The 16750-nt window shown below is 43.2% G+C and overlaps 1 protein-coding gene across 5 annotated transcripts in view; it reads left to right on the top strand.

The window, feature by feature from the left end:
- The window catches only part of FCHSD1 (FCH and double SH3 domains 1), a 194415-nt gene that overhangs the window by 133095 nt on the left and 44570 nt on the right, over nucleotides 1-16750 (top strand). For all 5 annotated transcript variants that reach the window (XM_073621022.1, XM_073621021.1, XM_073621024.1 and 2 more), the window contains 2 exons: nucleotides 12928-13023; nucleotides 15569-15688. In XM_073621022.1, coding sequence (XP_073477123.1) covers nucleotides 12928-13023; nucleotides 15569-15688 — 216 coding nt within the window. The remainder of the gene's footprint in view (nucleotides 1-12927; nucleotides 13024-15568; nucleotides 15689-16750) is intronic.

Raw genomic sequence — 16750 nt, 5'->3', positions numbered from 1 at the left:
GTCGGGTAGTATGTGTGTAAAAATTGTGTTGTATAATGCCACCTGGTGAAAATGTTATAGTTTCCTGTAGTTTCGTACATATTGACGATTTTAAGCATAATCTAAGAATAGTTTGTTTCACCACTGAGAAGGTGCAGTTCAAGTCCGCTTCCCACTTCTGTATGAAAGACAGTTGTGGTTGTTCGGATGGGGAATTGAGTGAAGCATAAGTTTTAGATAAACTAAAAGGAAGGAGACTGTGCTAAAAAAAGAAACAAAACTAGATAAGCATAATGTGACAGTCCATAGAACATGAAATACAGTGGTAAATTCCCACATAAAAAGGGATACCATCAAAAAGCATATCCTATACGGAAATGACATTCAGTGAAGTGAGTCTTGATATAATGATCCTTGTGTGCAAAAAACACCAGTGACAGTGAACCTCCACTGTAAAAAGTACACGCTTGCCAGAAGGCAAGCGATGGCAAGCCTGTAAGTTAGGATCAATATCCTGACATCAGACCAGAACCAGCGGTGGATCACTTGATGGCAATGAGGACATTCCAGAGGATTGAGGCTCAAAGAATGGACCAGCAATCCATATTAGGGGGACATGAAAAACTCTCCATAGTGTAAATCCATTAAAATAATTTAGAAAGAAGTAATGCACTTACATAAAACAGGAATAAAATCGCTCATAGAAAGATGCCAGCCGCCTCGCACACACCCGTCCACCAATACACGATACACCACAATGATGTCAGCACGCCTCCCACCCAATGTGTTATGTGGGGATTTACCATTGTATTTCACGTTCTATGGACCGTCACATTATGCTTATCTAGGTTTTTTTTTTTTTTTTTTTTTTTTTTTTTTTTTTCTTTTTTTTTTTTTTTGCGCAGTCTCCTTCTTCCTTTTTAGTGTATTGTGTTTGTATATATCATACAAAATTGAGCTGCAGCTTTTTATATTTATTTTTATTTACATTTCTCTTTTTTTTTTTTTTTTTTTTTAATTCAAAAACTTTTTTCAGCGCAGTATTTCCTCTTTTATTTACAAAAGTTTTAGATGGCATTTGTGGCAGAGTGCTGTCTTCAATACAGTATTCTTCAAAAGTCGTCGAGGTCTGATTATATTGGGTGGGATTTGCTAGAGTGTAGAAAGTGATGTAACCGTATCGCAATCCAAAAAGGAAGTTGGAAACGCCCATTCTTGCACATTAGGGATTGAATGGAAGGCCAATGATCGCCTTCCAGAAAATGGGGAGCGCAATCTTGACCCATCTGGGAAAGTGACTGGAATTCAGAACATCCAAGTCCCGGAGGGAATGCTGGGTTGCCCAAGATGGGGAACAGTGGGTATTGTCCGGTGGAGAGCTGTGCTCAGATGAATTTGGCAAAACGTGAGTGTACTTGATTGAAAACATGTGATGGAATCTGTATCGGTAGGGTTTGGAATTGGTACAGAAATTTTGGGAGTATACTCATTTTAAGAAGGTTGCATCTACCGAACCAGGAATGCAACCCTTTGTGCCAACTATCCAGGAGGACACGAGTCGCGGTCAGTAGAGGTGGGAAATTAAGGTCATAGGTGTGAGACTGATCACTGGAAATATAGGTGCCTAAATATTTGGGAACACATTCTGTCCATTTGAATTTACTTTTATTTATTTTAGGTACTTGTATAGTGCCGTCGATTTACGCAGCACTTTACAAAAGTCGATTTCAATGGTACCAAAAGGGCAGGGGTTATTCTGACGCCCATCGCTGTTTTTTCAAAGTTGATTTTTAGATTTGACAATGCACCATAGGTTTCCAATTCCTTGAGATTGGGAAGTGATACCGTAGGGTTGGTTAATGAAGAAAGATCAGCATGTGGTTAGATCTTGTTTTGGGAGTTGCCTATAGTTATTCCTAATATATTCACTTTCAGGCGAATTTTACAAGAGATATGGTGAAGAGAAGAGGGGAAAGTTGACACCCTTGACGTGTTCCATTGGTGATGGAAAAGGGTTCCGATAGAATACCATTGGCCTTGACCTGGGCGGTTGGTGAGGAATAAATCTTAGTAATCCATGGGAGCATATTATTTCCCAGGCTGATATGTTGAAGTACAGAGGACATCTAAGCCCAGTTAACTCTATCAAATGCTTTTTCAGCATCCGTACTGAGAAATACACTAGGTGTATGGGCCATAGAGGCGATATGGACCAGGTTATAGGCCTGTAGCTACCACAGGAAGATGGATCCTTCCCTCTCTTTAGTGTGATGGAAACGTGGGCCTTCAGAATGTCTCTAGGGAAATTTGTGTCTGAGCTAAGAGCATTAAACATCCTTATCATATAGGGATCCAAATTTGGCAGTAGGGATTGGTAATATTGTAATGTAAAGCAGTCAGGACCCGGGGGCTTCATCCCACCTATCGCTCTCTGTAACTTCTCTACAGTAATGGGGGCTTCTAGTTCTTCTCTAACATCCACGGAGAGTTGGGGCATCTGAGACAAAGCACTGTAAATTAGCATTGCCGCTAGAAGTCGCTCCCTTCGGGAGGTTGTATAGGGTCAAATGATGATCTCTGCATTCTTTTGCTATCATTTGGGAGAACTGCCTTGTGTCCCGAGGAGGATATGATTTGAGGTATATATGTGGTAGATTTGTGGTCTCTGATTTGGCTAACAGTTTCCCACACTTATTGCCGGACTCGTAGCTGAGCTTGCAGCAAAATTGAAGTGCCACTTTAGCTCTGAAGTGCAATAGGTCTATTTGCCGCCGGTGGGACTGTAGTTCATTCTCCAGTGAGGGAGTAGGTGTTTGTGCTATGATTCCATCACATGTATTTTGTTAAGGAGCATAATTGTTCCCTTTTTATGCGTGCGCCGTGTCTGATCAGTACTCCCCTGATTACTGTTTTGTGGGCTTCCCATAGGATACCCGGGTCAGTCTGCTCATTGGCGGAAAAGTAGTGTTTCAACTTGGTGACATCTGCCAGGACTTCTGGCATCTGTAGAAGTCATTTAATCTCCAAAAACGAGTTTGTGGTCGGAACCATCGAGTGAATACTGTATGGAGACAGGAGCATGATCTGACCACGTGATGTTCCCTATGTCAGATTTAGTTACTGCTTGTAACTGCTGGTGAGGGATCAGAAAGTAATCAATTCTTGAGTACACCTTGTGTGGGGAGGAGTAGAAGGTGTAATCTCTTTCCTCTGAGTGATGTGATCTCCAAACGTCCACTAGTTGGGCTCTATGCAAATATTGTGTTATTCATTTATGAATGTCAGTGCGGACAGAGGACAGGCCCAACAACGTGTCTGTTAAAGGGAGCAAAGTAGGGATGCACCGAATGGGGTTTTTTGGTGCTGGAACCGATACCGAAAATGAAAAATACACTAGGTCGAAAACCGAAACCGCACCGATACTAAAAGTGACTGTTTTTAAAAAATATTTTTATACAGGAGATGGTCAGAGACTGGGGAAATGGTACAGGAGATTGTCAGACACTGCAGACACGGTACAGGAGATTGTCAGAGACTGGGGACACATTACAGGAGATTGTCAGAGACTGGGGACACATTACAGGAGATTGTCAGAGACTGGTTACACGGTACAGGAGATGGTCAGGGACTGGGGACACGGTACAGGAGATGGTCAGGGACTCTGGGGACACGGTACAGGAGATGGTCAGGGACTCTGGGGACACGGTACAGGAGATGGTCAGGGACTGGGGACACGGTACAGGTAAGTATGTGAGCCCAGGGGGACATGGAGTTGTGGTTCAGTGCCAGGAGACACGAGTTAGTGCCACAAGGTATGGCAAAGTGGGTTAGAGCAGGTACACACAGGTCAGTGCAGAGAGATGTGGGATTGTAGGTCAGTGCTGGGAAATGAGGGCCAGGGTCGAGAGACAAGGCTTAGAGGAGGGGGACACAGGTCAGAGCTGGAAGACTAAGGTTGGTGCTGGGAGACATGGGTCAAGAGAAGAGTCGGTGCTGGGAGATTTGGGGATGAGGGTTAGTGCTGAGAAATTAGGGTCAGGGTCGGGAGACAAGGGTCAGAGGAGGGGCATGAGGGTCCAGAGGCGTGGGGTCAGAACAGGGGGGTCATAGGTCAGCATTAGGAGATGAGGGCTGGGGTCACAGGTCAGTGTTGGGAGATGTGGGGTCACAGGTCAGCACTAGGCACAGCTCACCCCCCCCAGGCCGCCTCACCGTCCTCTTCCCGAACACATCCATCCTCCCCTGTTGTATCACATGGATCAATAAATAACTGTATGAAATTGTAATAGAAGGTAAAAAATATAAAACCCCCAAAAATACGAAACACACCCAACATTGTTATATGGTAGAAGCATTGACATTAGGCATCCACATCAGGCGGTCGTATTATATGATCTACTCGACTTTCCATCGCAGGGAATGGGGTCTTTTAAGTTCCTGTCTGACCAGCAGCTGAAGGTTAAAGCAGAACTTCAGTCATTTTTTCATCTTTCCATCCATTAAATCTTCTGCCCTTGTTTTAACTTTGGATAGTAAAATGTTTTTTTTTCTTCCAGTAAATACCTTATACAGCCCACTTCCTGTTTGGTAAAAAGCCTAGGCTTTTGACATCATGCACAGCTCTCACTCTTGTGAGTTTGCCAGGGAGGGAGGTGGGGATGAGTCATAAGAGGGCCAATGAGAGCTGGAGGTGTGCCTCTGTCTGTGTAAATCCAGGAAGTGAACAGGCAGCAGCATCAGCTGCCCACATTTAAAATGGATGCAGCCAGACTCAGAGGAAGCTGCAGCATATTTGGCAAGTACAGAATTGCCGTATATATAAAATATGCATAGTGGTTCAGAATCTCAAAGATGTTTTTATTACAAATTATGTGAGCAGACTGCAGTTCCTCTTTCAGGCATAGGGTGCAAGTCTAAGATCTGGATTTTACCTGGACAAACATTTCATGCATTGTACACTTGAATCTGCTACTTTCAGTCCCCCACCTAGTAGATTTTCGTGGCTTGGAGGTACTTTTTAAAATTATTTTAAAGTTATTGGTCTCTTGACCCTCCTATGACCCAGCTATATTCTCGGGTTTCAGATGGCATGGTTCTTAAAGGGCTCTGACTCTTAACTGGGTATGCCTCGCTGCAACTGGTGTAACTGCCCCAGAGTTGAGCCTCGTACACCTGAGAAAATTGGACAAATGATCGTCCATTTTTTTTGCATGCTAGTCTTATGGAAAATCAAGGTTACTAGAGTTGGGAAAATTCTCGTACGACAGAATACAACTTTGGAAGTGATGTAATGTGTTGTATCATAATTGTTTTGTTTCTGAGCATGCATGGTCTTCGAAAGCCGTATTTTTTTTATCATACATCATGGGACACAGAGCCATAGTATTAATTTAATGGGTATATAGGCACCTTCAGGTGATGGCCAATGGTATACCCAATACAGGAAGTTCACTCCCTATATAACCCCTCATCCTTCCAGGAGTACCTCAGTTTTTTCGCCAGTGTCTAAGGTATTGGTCACGAGTGAAGATGTGCTCTGAAGAGCTCCACTGCAGGGATCCATGCTGGATTTAAATGGCCTCCACAGACCGGATCCATCCAAGCCACTGAGGCTAAACTGGATGGTACCCAGGCCTTGCATAATAATGTTTTGCCTGTAACGCCTCTTTGTAGGGCTGGACCCCAGGACCCAGGACTTTTTTGGTCATGCTACATTACCTAAAGTTTTCCTGAGGGGTGCTATACAGGTCCAAGGGAGTAAAAGCCCTATAATAGGGACCCGGTCCTTGAAGGTTTGCTAACGCAGCCCGCCGTGAAGGGTGAATATTGGATCTGTCTGTTACAGCAGTATCCTGCAGCGAGGAAAAGGTAAGGGAAGAAGCCTAGGAACTGTAAAGTCCACCTATGCTTTTTTTTTTTTTTCTTGCATAAATGTCATGCCTAAAATTCTCCACTAGAGGGAGTAAATACATACCTTAGTACGTTGCTTATCAGTCAGCTCAGAAGTCCCAGCTAAACAGCACGTGTGTGGTCTTGGCAAGCCAGGGGGGATCCTAATCCAGAACATTTACCCCCTGGGGAAGGGCGGTACAACTGTAGCTTGTATTCTCCTACCCCCCCCCCCCTCGGCAGCGGCTTTCATATATATTACGTTTATTCTTTTATCCCCACAGAAGTTTTTAAACTTCCCGTCACCCAGCCCTGCCTTGCCTCACCTCTCGCTCAAGGAACAGATCAATGCAGTGCGCGGATTAGGCTAGTTATGTAGAGGGAGGGACATTGATAGAGGGGCGTGGTTTAAGGGCGTCGCGTGCAGGATGTAAGTACACGAGGAGCACATGGCACTGGGGACAGACAGATGCTCACAGCTGCAGCTGGAGTCAGACACACAGGACAAGAGCACTGGGGGCACAGAAGGGATGCAGGCATTTCCAGTACAGGAAATAACATACCACTAAAAAGCTTAGCGTTGTCTTTTGCTAGACTATTTTGCTCAGTGGGTTGTGCATTTACTTAGTGCCTCTGTTGTTTTTGTGCTCAGCACTATGGCTCCCAAAAAGACACCCCAAAGGTACCAAAAATTCCACCCCCAGGCGCTAGGAACTCCAGTCGTGTCTCCACACTGTCATCCTCGCCTGAGATACCAGATATGGCAAGCCAGGGTGAGTCATTGGGACCAATTGGTGCAACTGCTACTCACATTTCAGCTCCTGTATATGTGACTGAAGATGCGTTTTCCTCCACCCTGCAGGGCCTAGAAGGAAAATTAGCGACTTTAATCGCATCCGCTATCCAAAAGGATAGGAAGCGTGTTAGATCCCCCTCCCCCACCTCAGACCCCTTACCAAGGGAACAGTGGGTAGAGGATGAGGTGTTGCCCTCAGGTGATCAGGAAGAAAGGCAAAACGATTGCTCCTCTGCGGAGAAAACAACGGTAGATAAACCTTTTTTCAGCCTCACAATCTGAGAAATTACTGATACAATCTCTTACAGAGATGGTTCGTGTCTCTTTCAAGCTACCACTAGCAGAGTCGGCTGATAGTTCTGTTTGTTCTTTAGGTTCCTTAAAACCTTCACAGCCTTTACATGTGTTTCCTGTACATGCATTATTAGAAAAGCTTATTTATACTGAATGGATCACCCAGATAAACATTTTTTTCCCTCCAAAGATTCACAGCACCCTATCCCATGGAAGAGAAATTCACCACAAGATGGAATTGTCTAACTTGTCCAGTAGACAATGCACAAATGTTTAAAGATCCAACTGATAAAAGATTGGAATTTCCGTTAAAATACTCTTTTTCTTTGACAGATGCGGTTACTCAGCCTGCAGTTGCGGCAATAGGCATCTGTCAGTCCCTAAGGCACCAGTTTAGACAGGCCCTTAAAGAGGTCCCTGCACAACAGGCCCGCAATTTGGCAGAACTACCAAGGGCGCTATATTTTGCCATAGACGCCATAAGACTCTATTCACCAGGCGTCCCGCCTTGCACTTGTGTTAATACACATACTTAGGACCCTGTGTTCTAAAAAATTGGTCAGCCGAAGCACCTTGCAAAAGGCTTCTGACTAGTTTCCCTTTTCATGGGGATCGACTATTTGTGGAGGATTTGGACAAATGCATCCAAATGATTTCTTGTGGGAAAAGTACTCTTTTGCCCAAAAGAAAGTATAAACGTCCTTCATTTAACCAAACTCCTTCCCCTGCGACAGGGGCATCTGCCTCTAGGAAGTGGTGACGGCCTCCACCGTCAGACTCTAGAGGAAAGCCTCAGGGTCAGGCCCAGGCACAGAAGAAGTCCTGGGGCCGGAAATCTGCAAAGCAGAATTCTAAAGCCTCATGAAGAGGTGCCCCCCCCTCGCCAGAGTGGGGGGGGAAGACTTCTGCAATATTCAGAAGTCTGGCAAGAGGAAATTCAGGACAGATGGGTTATCTCCACGGTGTCTCTAGGATACAAACTAGAATTTCGGGAGTTTATCACCGTCTCGTTTTCTGAGATCAAACGTTCCCAGGTCCAGGGAAAAGGCAATGTCTGTTTCAGGCATTAGACCGATTACTGGCTAAATGGGTGATCATACAGATCCCCCTTAAAAGAGCAAGGTTTGGAATTTTATTCAAACCTTTTTACGGTACCAAAACCAAATGGGGATGTCAGGCCCATTCTAGATCTAAAGAATATAAATCAGTTCCTGAAGAGCCGCTCCTTTCGCATGGAGTCGATCAGGTCAGTAATTTCTATCCTACAAGGAGGGAGAACTTCTGGCGTCTATTGAAATCTGGGATGCATATCTGCATGTCCCTATATTTCCTGCTCTCCAAAGGTTTTTGCGGTTCAAAGTAGAACAGCATTTTTAGTCTGTAGCCTTGCCCTTCGGGCCAGCTACAGCACCCCGAGTGTTCACAAAAGTGCTAGCCCCACTTCTAGCCAGGTTAAGGGCACAGGACATAAGTCTTGGCGTACTAGACGATCCATTGCTAGTAGACCAGTCAGTGGCTCATTTGGAGCAAAGCGTACGCATTGCATCCAGTTACCTGGAGAGTCTCTTGGATTCTCAACCTAGAGAAGTCTTCCTTAAAACCGTTAAAGCTAGAGTATTTGGGCCTGATCATAGACATAGCCCAGAAAAAGGTGTTCTTGCCTCAGGCAAAAATCAACATAAGAGAGCTAGTTTGGATGGTCAGGTCTAAAGGAGATCCCTCCATTCGCCCTTGCATGAGGTTGTTAGGATAGATGGTGGCTTCGTTTGAAGCGGTTCCCTATGCCCAGTTCCTTTTGAAGACTGTTGCAAAACCGTATCCTGTCTGCTTGAAACAAAACGATTCAAGTTTTAGACTTGCCAATGGGGCTGTCCCCAAGGGTGTCCCAAAGCCTCAGTTGGTGGTTACTAACCCAGAATCTGCTGAAAGGAAAATCCTTCAGACCAGTTATCTGGAAAGTGGGAATGACAAATGCCAGCCTTTCAGGCTGGGGAGCAGTACTAGAGAAGAAAACTGTCCAGGGACAGTGGTCAAGAACCAAAAGAGCCTTGCCCATCAACATCTTAGAGATTCAGGCAGTGCGTCTGGCTCTGAAGGCCTGGACTTTCAGGTTACAGAATTGTCCTGTCAGGATCCAATCCGACAATGCCACAGCTGTGGCCTATATCAATTACCAAGGGGGCACCAAGAGTCTTGAAGCGCAGACAGAGGTGTACCATATTCTAACTTGGGCGGAAAGGAATGTTCCGTGCCTATTGGCAGTCTTCATTCCGGGAATAGAGAATTGGCAGGCGGACTAAAGTCGCCAGCAGTTATTTCCAGGGGAATGGTCTCTTCACCCCAACATTTTTCGGGCTGTTTGTCAAAGATGGACTCCAGACGTAGATCTTCTAGCATTAGGATTCAACATGAAGTTAGTCAACTTTGTGTCCAGGACAAGGGATCTATTCCCATGTGGAACAAATGCGTTGGTGACCCCATTGGATCAGTTCTCACTGATCTATGCATTTCCCCCTATTCAGTTGCTGCCTCGACCTCTTTGCAGGCTCAAGCCGGAAATAAAACCAGTAATTCTGGTAGCACCAGCATGGCCCAGAAGGTCATGGTATGCAGAAATCGTAAAGATGGCAGTGGAGGATCCATGTTCCTTCCACTATGGCCAGACCCGTTTTCACGGGGGCCAATATTCCATCCTACCTTACAAACGCTAAATTTAACGGCTTGGCTATTGAAACCCACGTTCTGAAGAAACGTGGGCTTTCTGGGTCAGTTATCTCTACTTTGATTAATGCAAGGAAGCCAGAACTATATATTATAGAGTCTGGACGGCTTAGGTTTCCTGGTGTGAATCCAAGGGTTGGCTCCCTCGGAGCTATATCATAGGCAGAATTCTTGCTTTCTACAATTGGGGGTAGAGATGAAGTTGGCCTTGAGTACTATTAAGGGCCAAGTCTCAGCTGTATCTGTCTTATTTCAAAGACCGCTTGCGTCACATTCTTTAGTCTGGGGTTTCATGCAAGGGGTGATGCGGATTAAATCCGCCAGTTAAATCACCTTTGAACCCTTGGGACTTGAACTTAGTTTTGTCAGTGTCACAAAAACAGCCATTTCAACCGATACAGCATATTCCCTTAGTCCTTCTGACAAGGAAGCTGGTGTTCTTGGTTGCTATATCCTCAGCAAGGAGGGTTTCAGAATTGGCTGCTCTTTCTTGTAAAGAGCCATACTTGATTATTCATGAGGACAGAGTGGTGTTACGCCCTCATCCAGATTTTTTTGCCAAAAGTGGTCTCAGGTTTTCACCTGAACCAAGATATTGTCCTGCCATCATTTTTTCCAAAACCATGTTCCAGGGAAGAAAAGTCACTACATTGTCTTGATGTGGTGAGAGCAGTGAAAGTCTAAAGACAGCTGCTCAGATTCGGAACACTGATGTCTTATTTGTACTGCCAGAGGGTCCTAAGAAAGGATAGGCAGCATCGAAATCCACTGTCGCTAAGTTATAATTCAGACTTCTGTTTTAAGGGATAAAATTCCTCCTTTTTCAAGTCAAAGTGCACTCTACCAGGTGGGTTAGTGCTTCTTGGGCAGTGTGTCACCAGGCCTCCATGGCTCAGATCTGTAAGGCCGCAACTTGGTCTTCAGTACATTCACCAAATTTTATCAGGTGGATGTAAAGAGGGCATGAGGATATCAAACTTAATAAAGTGATTTTGCACAAATCGTGATAAATAATTCAAAATATGAACTTCAGGAGAGTTGCTAATGATTCAAGGTGAAATTAAAGTGGGTGATGTATTAAATAACTAACTGAGATGGTAAAAAGAAGCAAAATAAATTGTATATAAACAATGACTTCCATTTTTACCGTGTGTTGGCTCAGTGTTCTTCGTAAATATATGTATGTATTCAATATAAATGGCCTGGTATGAGTATAATTAAGTTTATATAACCTGGTGGAGCTGCAATAAACAAAAATTCACTTCAAATTACATACACAACAGTGATAAAGTCCAAATTATTGCAGTGGATGAAGAATGAGGTTCTATAGTTGTTAAAACAAGTGCAGGTGATTATTCCTCGTAGTCCTACTGTGGCTCCTTTAACAGTCTGGTCTCCCAGAACTCTTACCTCAATGTTGACTATAACATTCAGTCACCGCTAGGGGGATCCCTTGATTTCCCTGGATAAAGGATGTGGTACCTCTGGATGGTGTATTATAGTAAAAGAGAGAACAAGGGGGGAGAGGACATCCAATAGTGCAGTATGTCAGGTTTAAAAGGTGTTTATTAAAATATAGTGGCATAGACTCTTACACAAAGCAGGTTAACATAACACAGGGAACAAATTAGGTGGTGTTCATCGCAGTCTCGCGTCACTTCCGGTTGCGGCTCTACACAGCCAATCCCTACGCGTTACGTTGCTTCTCACAACTTCATCTGGGGATCCAGTCCCCCTAATTTGTTCCCTGTGTTATTTTAACCTGCTTTGTGTAAGAGTCTATGCCACTATATTTTAATAAACACACCTTTTAAACCTGACATACTGCACTATTGGAGGTCCTTCTCTCCCCCCTTGTTCTCTTTACTGAGGTACCGCCCTGTACTATGTGATTGGATAATAGACTGCTGCAACCTGAGAAGGAATACTGCTATAATACACCATCCAGAGGTACCACATCCTTTATCCAGGGAAATCAAGGGATCCTCCTAGCGGTGACTGCATGTTATAGTCAACATTGAGGTAAGAGTTCTGGGAGACCCGACTGTTAAAGGAGCCACAGTAGGACTACGAGGAATGATCACCTGCCTTTGTTTTAACAACTATAGAACCTCATTATTCATCCACTGCAATAATTTGGACTTTTTTTATCACTGTTGTGTATGTAATTTGAAGTAAATTTTTGTTGCCGCTCCACCAGGTTATAAACGTAATTATACTCCTACCAGGCCATTTATATTGAATACATACATATATTTACTAAGAACACTGTGAGCCAACACACGGTACAAATGGAAGTCATTGTTTATATATAATAATTTTATTTTGCTTCTTTTTACTATCTCAGTTAGTTATTTAATACATCACCCACTTTAATTTCACCTTGAATCATTAGCAACACTCTCCTGAAGTTCATATTTTGAATTTATCACGATTTGCGCAAAATCACTTTAATTTTAACTGCTGAGTGTTTTGTGTTACACTATAGATTTTGCTTCACATAATAATCATATATATTTATATCACACACTTATTTTGCTCACTTATCCATAGTAGCGCGATAGCACTCTTAATATCTTTGGCATGAGGATATCGCCTTCGGGCGCAGTGTGGTGCAGGCAGCAGTATAAGTCATCAAGTCTGGGGGTGCCCTACAGGTTGTCTCTCCCTCCCCTCAAATACCATTGCTATGGGACGTCCCATTAAGTTAATACTATGGCTCTGTGTCCAATGATATACGATAAAGAAAATAGTTTTTTTTTTATAACGGCTTACCTGTAAAATCCTTTTCTTGGAGTACATCATGGGACTCAGAGGTCCCTCCCCTCTTTTTTGGGGTTTAGGTATATTGCTTTGCTACAAAAACTGAGGTACGAGGGGTTATATAGGGAGTGAACTTCCTGTATTGGGTATACCAGTGTCCATCACCTAAAGGTGCCTATATACCCGTTAAGTTAATACTATGGCTCTGTGTCCCATGATGTACTCCAAAAAGATTTTACAGGTAAGCTGTTATAAAAATCCAATTTTCTGATTGAATGTAGTAAGGCATTGGCATGCTGCCTGGAAGCTACAAAAGGCTGCATTCACAGTCTTCAGAGATTGGTAATTGGCTTTGTGGCAGGTTGCCTATAACCCCTCAGAATAAATGCCACCTTCTGGGTAAAGGCACATTTTTTATTTTTTTACTAGCAAAGCGGATTCCTGTTTAATCTATGCATGTAACGCTCTCCCTCTTTCTTACTCAGGTTTCTCGTCAACAGAATTTACAGCTTTTTCTGAAAGACACCAATTTGTTCTCCCTGGTACCTATTCAGCAGTTTCACCCTGCTGGGACAGACAAGGTATGTGGAATTTTGCTGTGGAAGGCATCACGGTAAAGGTGTACACACGGACTCCCATGGTTAAAGAGGGGTTCCATCCAAAAGTGGAACTTCTGCTCATTTGTCTCTCTCCCCCCCCCCCCCCTCCCTCCTCCCGTGCCACTTCTGGGAGACCGGGCCGTGGCACATTACGTCAGCAGCTCGACTCCCCCCTCCTTCCCCTGCCACCGGGCCAGTAGGAGACCACAGCGGTGCCTCGCACATGCGTGGTAGGGACCCGGTGTGAAGCCGTAATGCTTCGCTACCGGGTTCCCTTACCGGCAGTGGCAGCACCCAACAGCTGATGAAAACATCAGCTTCGGTGCCGACATCGCTGGACTACAGGATAGGTAAGTGTCCTATTAAAAGTCAGCAGCTGCAGTATGTGTAGCTGCTGGTATTTAATTTTTGCAGGGGTGGGCGGACCTCCGCTTTAATCCCAGTGCTCAACTTTTCTTTCAGAGGAGGAAGATCTAAGCTACTACTACTCTACCCACCAATGGGAAAATGCCCTCGCTTCCATATATAAAGCCACGCGCTGTACTTAATTATGGGAATTGAACCAAAAAATGACACAATAACTCGCTCCACAAGTTATAGCCATTTTTAAGGGTGTTGGTGTAAATGTGACATGGTGGAATCACTGTATCGTATCCTCTGGGAGTGTCCACATAAAACATTGAAAAACTTTTCAGAAATTAGGAAAATTTAGTATTGGCCTGTTACCACTGACTCAAATTTATAATCACAAAATCAATATCCTCTCCTTCCTACCTCGAGAGCAGCATTGTTTTCTGCAAGATACAGGTTCCCTTTATATTGGGACAAACAAGGATTTATTGATCCCTAATGCTTTGGGGTATATTTAGAAAACTGAGAATGTGATCTTCACCAAATATTTACAGGTGGTCAGTAATTCTCTATAAATTATAGCCGATGCAACAGGAAGTTTTACCTGCTGTAAATACTTGGTGAATATCAAATTTACTACTTTTATAAATACACCCCTAGAGAGTAATTTTCTTCAGTTTTAAATCCCAATTATCCTTTGCTCTGAGTGGTAGTGCATCCCAAGGACAAGAAAAGGGGAAATCTCCCTAGTGTGGGGGAAGAAAGCACTGACCTGCATGAGATGTGTGGTTGTTGGCGTAAAGAATGATGGAAGGGGTGACCAGAGTAGAAATAATTTAACAGCTGTCTTGTAGAGTGTTTTAATTGATGCTTCTGTTATGTATGAAGCTCCATAATCCACTTTTGTCTATGAAATGCAGGGCAAGATGAGAACCCTGTCTCTTACTATGAGTAACCCCTAATAGGGGCCTTTTCTGTTACTGTGGGCCTTCACCACAATAAGGGCCTGTGTCAACGGGCTTTATTTTTGCTTCAAGCAGGTTTTCCATTCCACTACAAGTCTATGGGAATGCAAGTCAAAAGGAGTTTAATGTCTATGGTGATACTGACTTGCCGTTTAAGTGTTACTAAACCAAGTAATATGAAAATTGTTCCTCTGCCCCCCACAGTACCCACAGCTTTTAAATCTTTTTTGCATTAAAATACTGCCACTATTTACCTTTTTGGATGATTTGTATACCAGTCGCATGATAAACTGCAGGGTCTGCCCAGGTGCTATGTGTTCAGGTAGGAGGAGCTTTCCACTAGATAGCCTGTGTCCTCATGCTGTTATGGGAGGCGGTTTATCCATCAATCAAGATGTGACATCCCAACCACTGTGTTCTGTTTTAGTTACTGGGCATGAAGGAGGGAGGGAATGGGCTGTCATTTAGGATCTGTATACATGCCCACATGTGTGATGTCAATATGTGACCTGGCTAGCTCTGATCAACAAGGAAATGTTCTCTCAAGCAATAAAGAGCAAAATGAGCATGTGCAGCCAGACTACTCTCACTGTGCCTTATCTGGCCTTGCCAAGAGACCCTGTAGGAGGGGGAGGATCTGTCCATACAGGATCAGAGCCTTTTTACACAATACAGAGAATTAACCACTTAAGTTCCACAGTACGTATAACAAGCATGCAATTCTGCCCATATGGACATATTTTACTTTTGTGGGTTTAGTAACACTTTAAGGAAGGTCAGATGTGCAAGCACAAACCAACCTGACATTACCTCAGCCAGTGCTTTAATTATGGTGGTAATGATAAAACACACATCCAAGCTGGTTTACCCAATGACCGATTCCTTCACCTATGACAGGCCTCAGCCAGCATAATCTCCACGTGATCCATAGACATTACATTATCTGAACAAGAAAATTGGTTTGGGAACCTAAGGCCTGTCTGAAATTTATGGGTATACACTGATACCTATGTAAAAGGCTTGTTGCAGCACTGCCATCTCTCACCATAAACCTGGTGCTTGTATATAATATTTTAATATTGGGATGACATTTATTACATATCTTTTTGTCATGAGGTTTTTCAGATGGAACCTTTGCCTCATCTCAGCGATATTCTTTTGAAGGGTTTGCTGTAACCATTTAATTGCTTTCCTCTATGTATATTTGACAGGTATCAAAGCTAGAAACCCTTATTAAAGGTCCAGAGGCAGAGAATGTATTGGATAAAGAGGCACGAAGATGGACAAGTCGAGCAGCAAGAGATTATAAACTGAAAACCCATGGCGAAAGGGTTAGTCTGTGGGCATGATTTTCATTAAAGTTCATTTTTAAGACGTGCTTTTTCTCTGGCTTTTCTCAATTAAAGTCAGCTTGTTCAATGTTAAGGGTTTTGTTTGGTTATACTTGCATGGATGTTTGGGGTACATGTTGTGCCATCTGAGTTTAGGTATTAGTTTGCTTTGGGTATCAGTCTACCTTGTATTGAAGATTTTTACATTCTTATTGCATTCCTGCTGCAAGGGAAACTTTTTTCCATTCACTCAGCAGAAGTAAAACAGTGGTGCTGTACCTTGCCTGGTTCTGTTGCTCCAAAAAGTGCATCACATGAGTCCTAGATACTCCTTGATCAGAGGTTTATTAAAACATATAAGGTGCATGAACAATCCGGCATAAAAAAACTAATATTTTGCATGCTGGGTGCTTGCTCATCATAATTTTTTCCACAGACACAAACCTCCTTAAAAAAAAAAAAATTACAAATGTAGTATGTAGTAAGAACGCTTTATTAGGTATAGAAGCCATTTGGCTGACAAAGTACAAAATGCAAACTCTAAATCGTAAAGTAATTTAAAAACACATATCCTGCATTCTCTATACTACTCCGCTTACACATCAGTGCAGGTTGTAAACATCCGTATTCTATTGTACCAAATAGATCACCCACACCAAAATTAATTGGACTAAATCAAGAGTGACAATACAGGTTTGTGGCCATAGAAATGCAGGGTGCCTCGGTATAATGTTGAATAATAAAATGAACCAACCTTAAATACCATAATTTGGACCACCGTGTACTTGTATATTTCTTTTTTGAAGTTTTTTGTTTTCTTTTTCTTACATCATGGGACACAGGTTAATAATTACCTACTGGGTTATACTTCATCTCCAGGTAAATGGACACTGGTAGACCAAAGGTCTTTAGACAGGAAGTGACCCCCTATATAACCCTTCCCATACAGGAAGTACTTCAGTTGTTTGCACTCTGAGCTCCAGGTCTCTAGTCCCACAAATTGTTCTTAAATGAATCAAGAGATTGACTGATCGGATCCGTTTGACACAGGCTTTATATGCT

Source organism: Aquarana catesbeiana, linkage group LG03, assembly GCF_042186555.1.
Source record: "Aquarana catesbeiana isolate 2022-GZ linkage group LG03, ASM4218655v1, whole genome shotgun sequence".
Classification (NCBI taxonomy): Eukaryota; Metazoa; Chordata; class Amphibia; order Anura; family Ranidae; genus Aquarana; species Aquarana catesbeiana.
The sequence above is the reverse complement of the archived record's forward strand: the minus strand, read 5'-3'. Positions and strand labels throughout refer to the sequence as shown.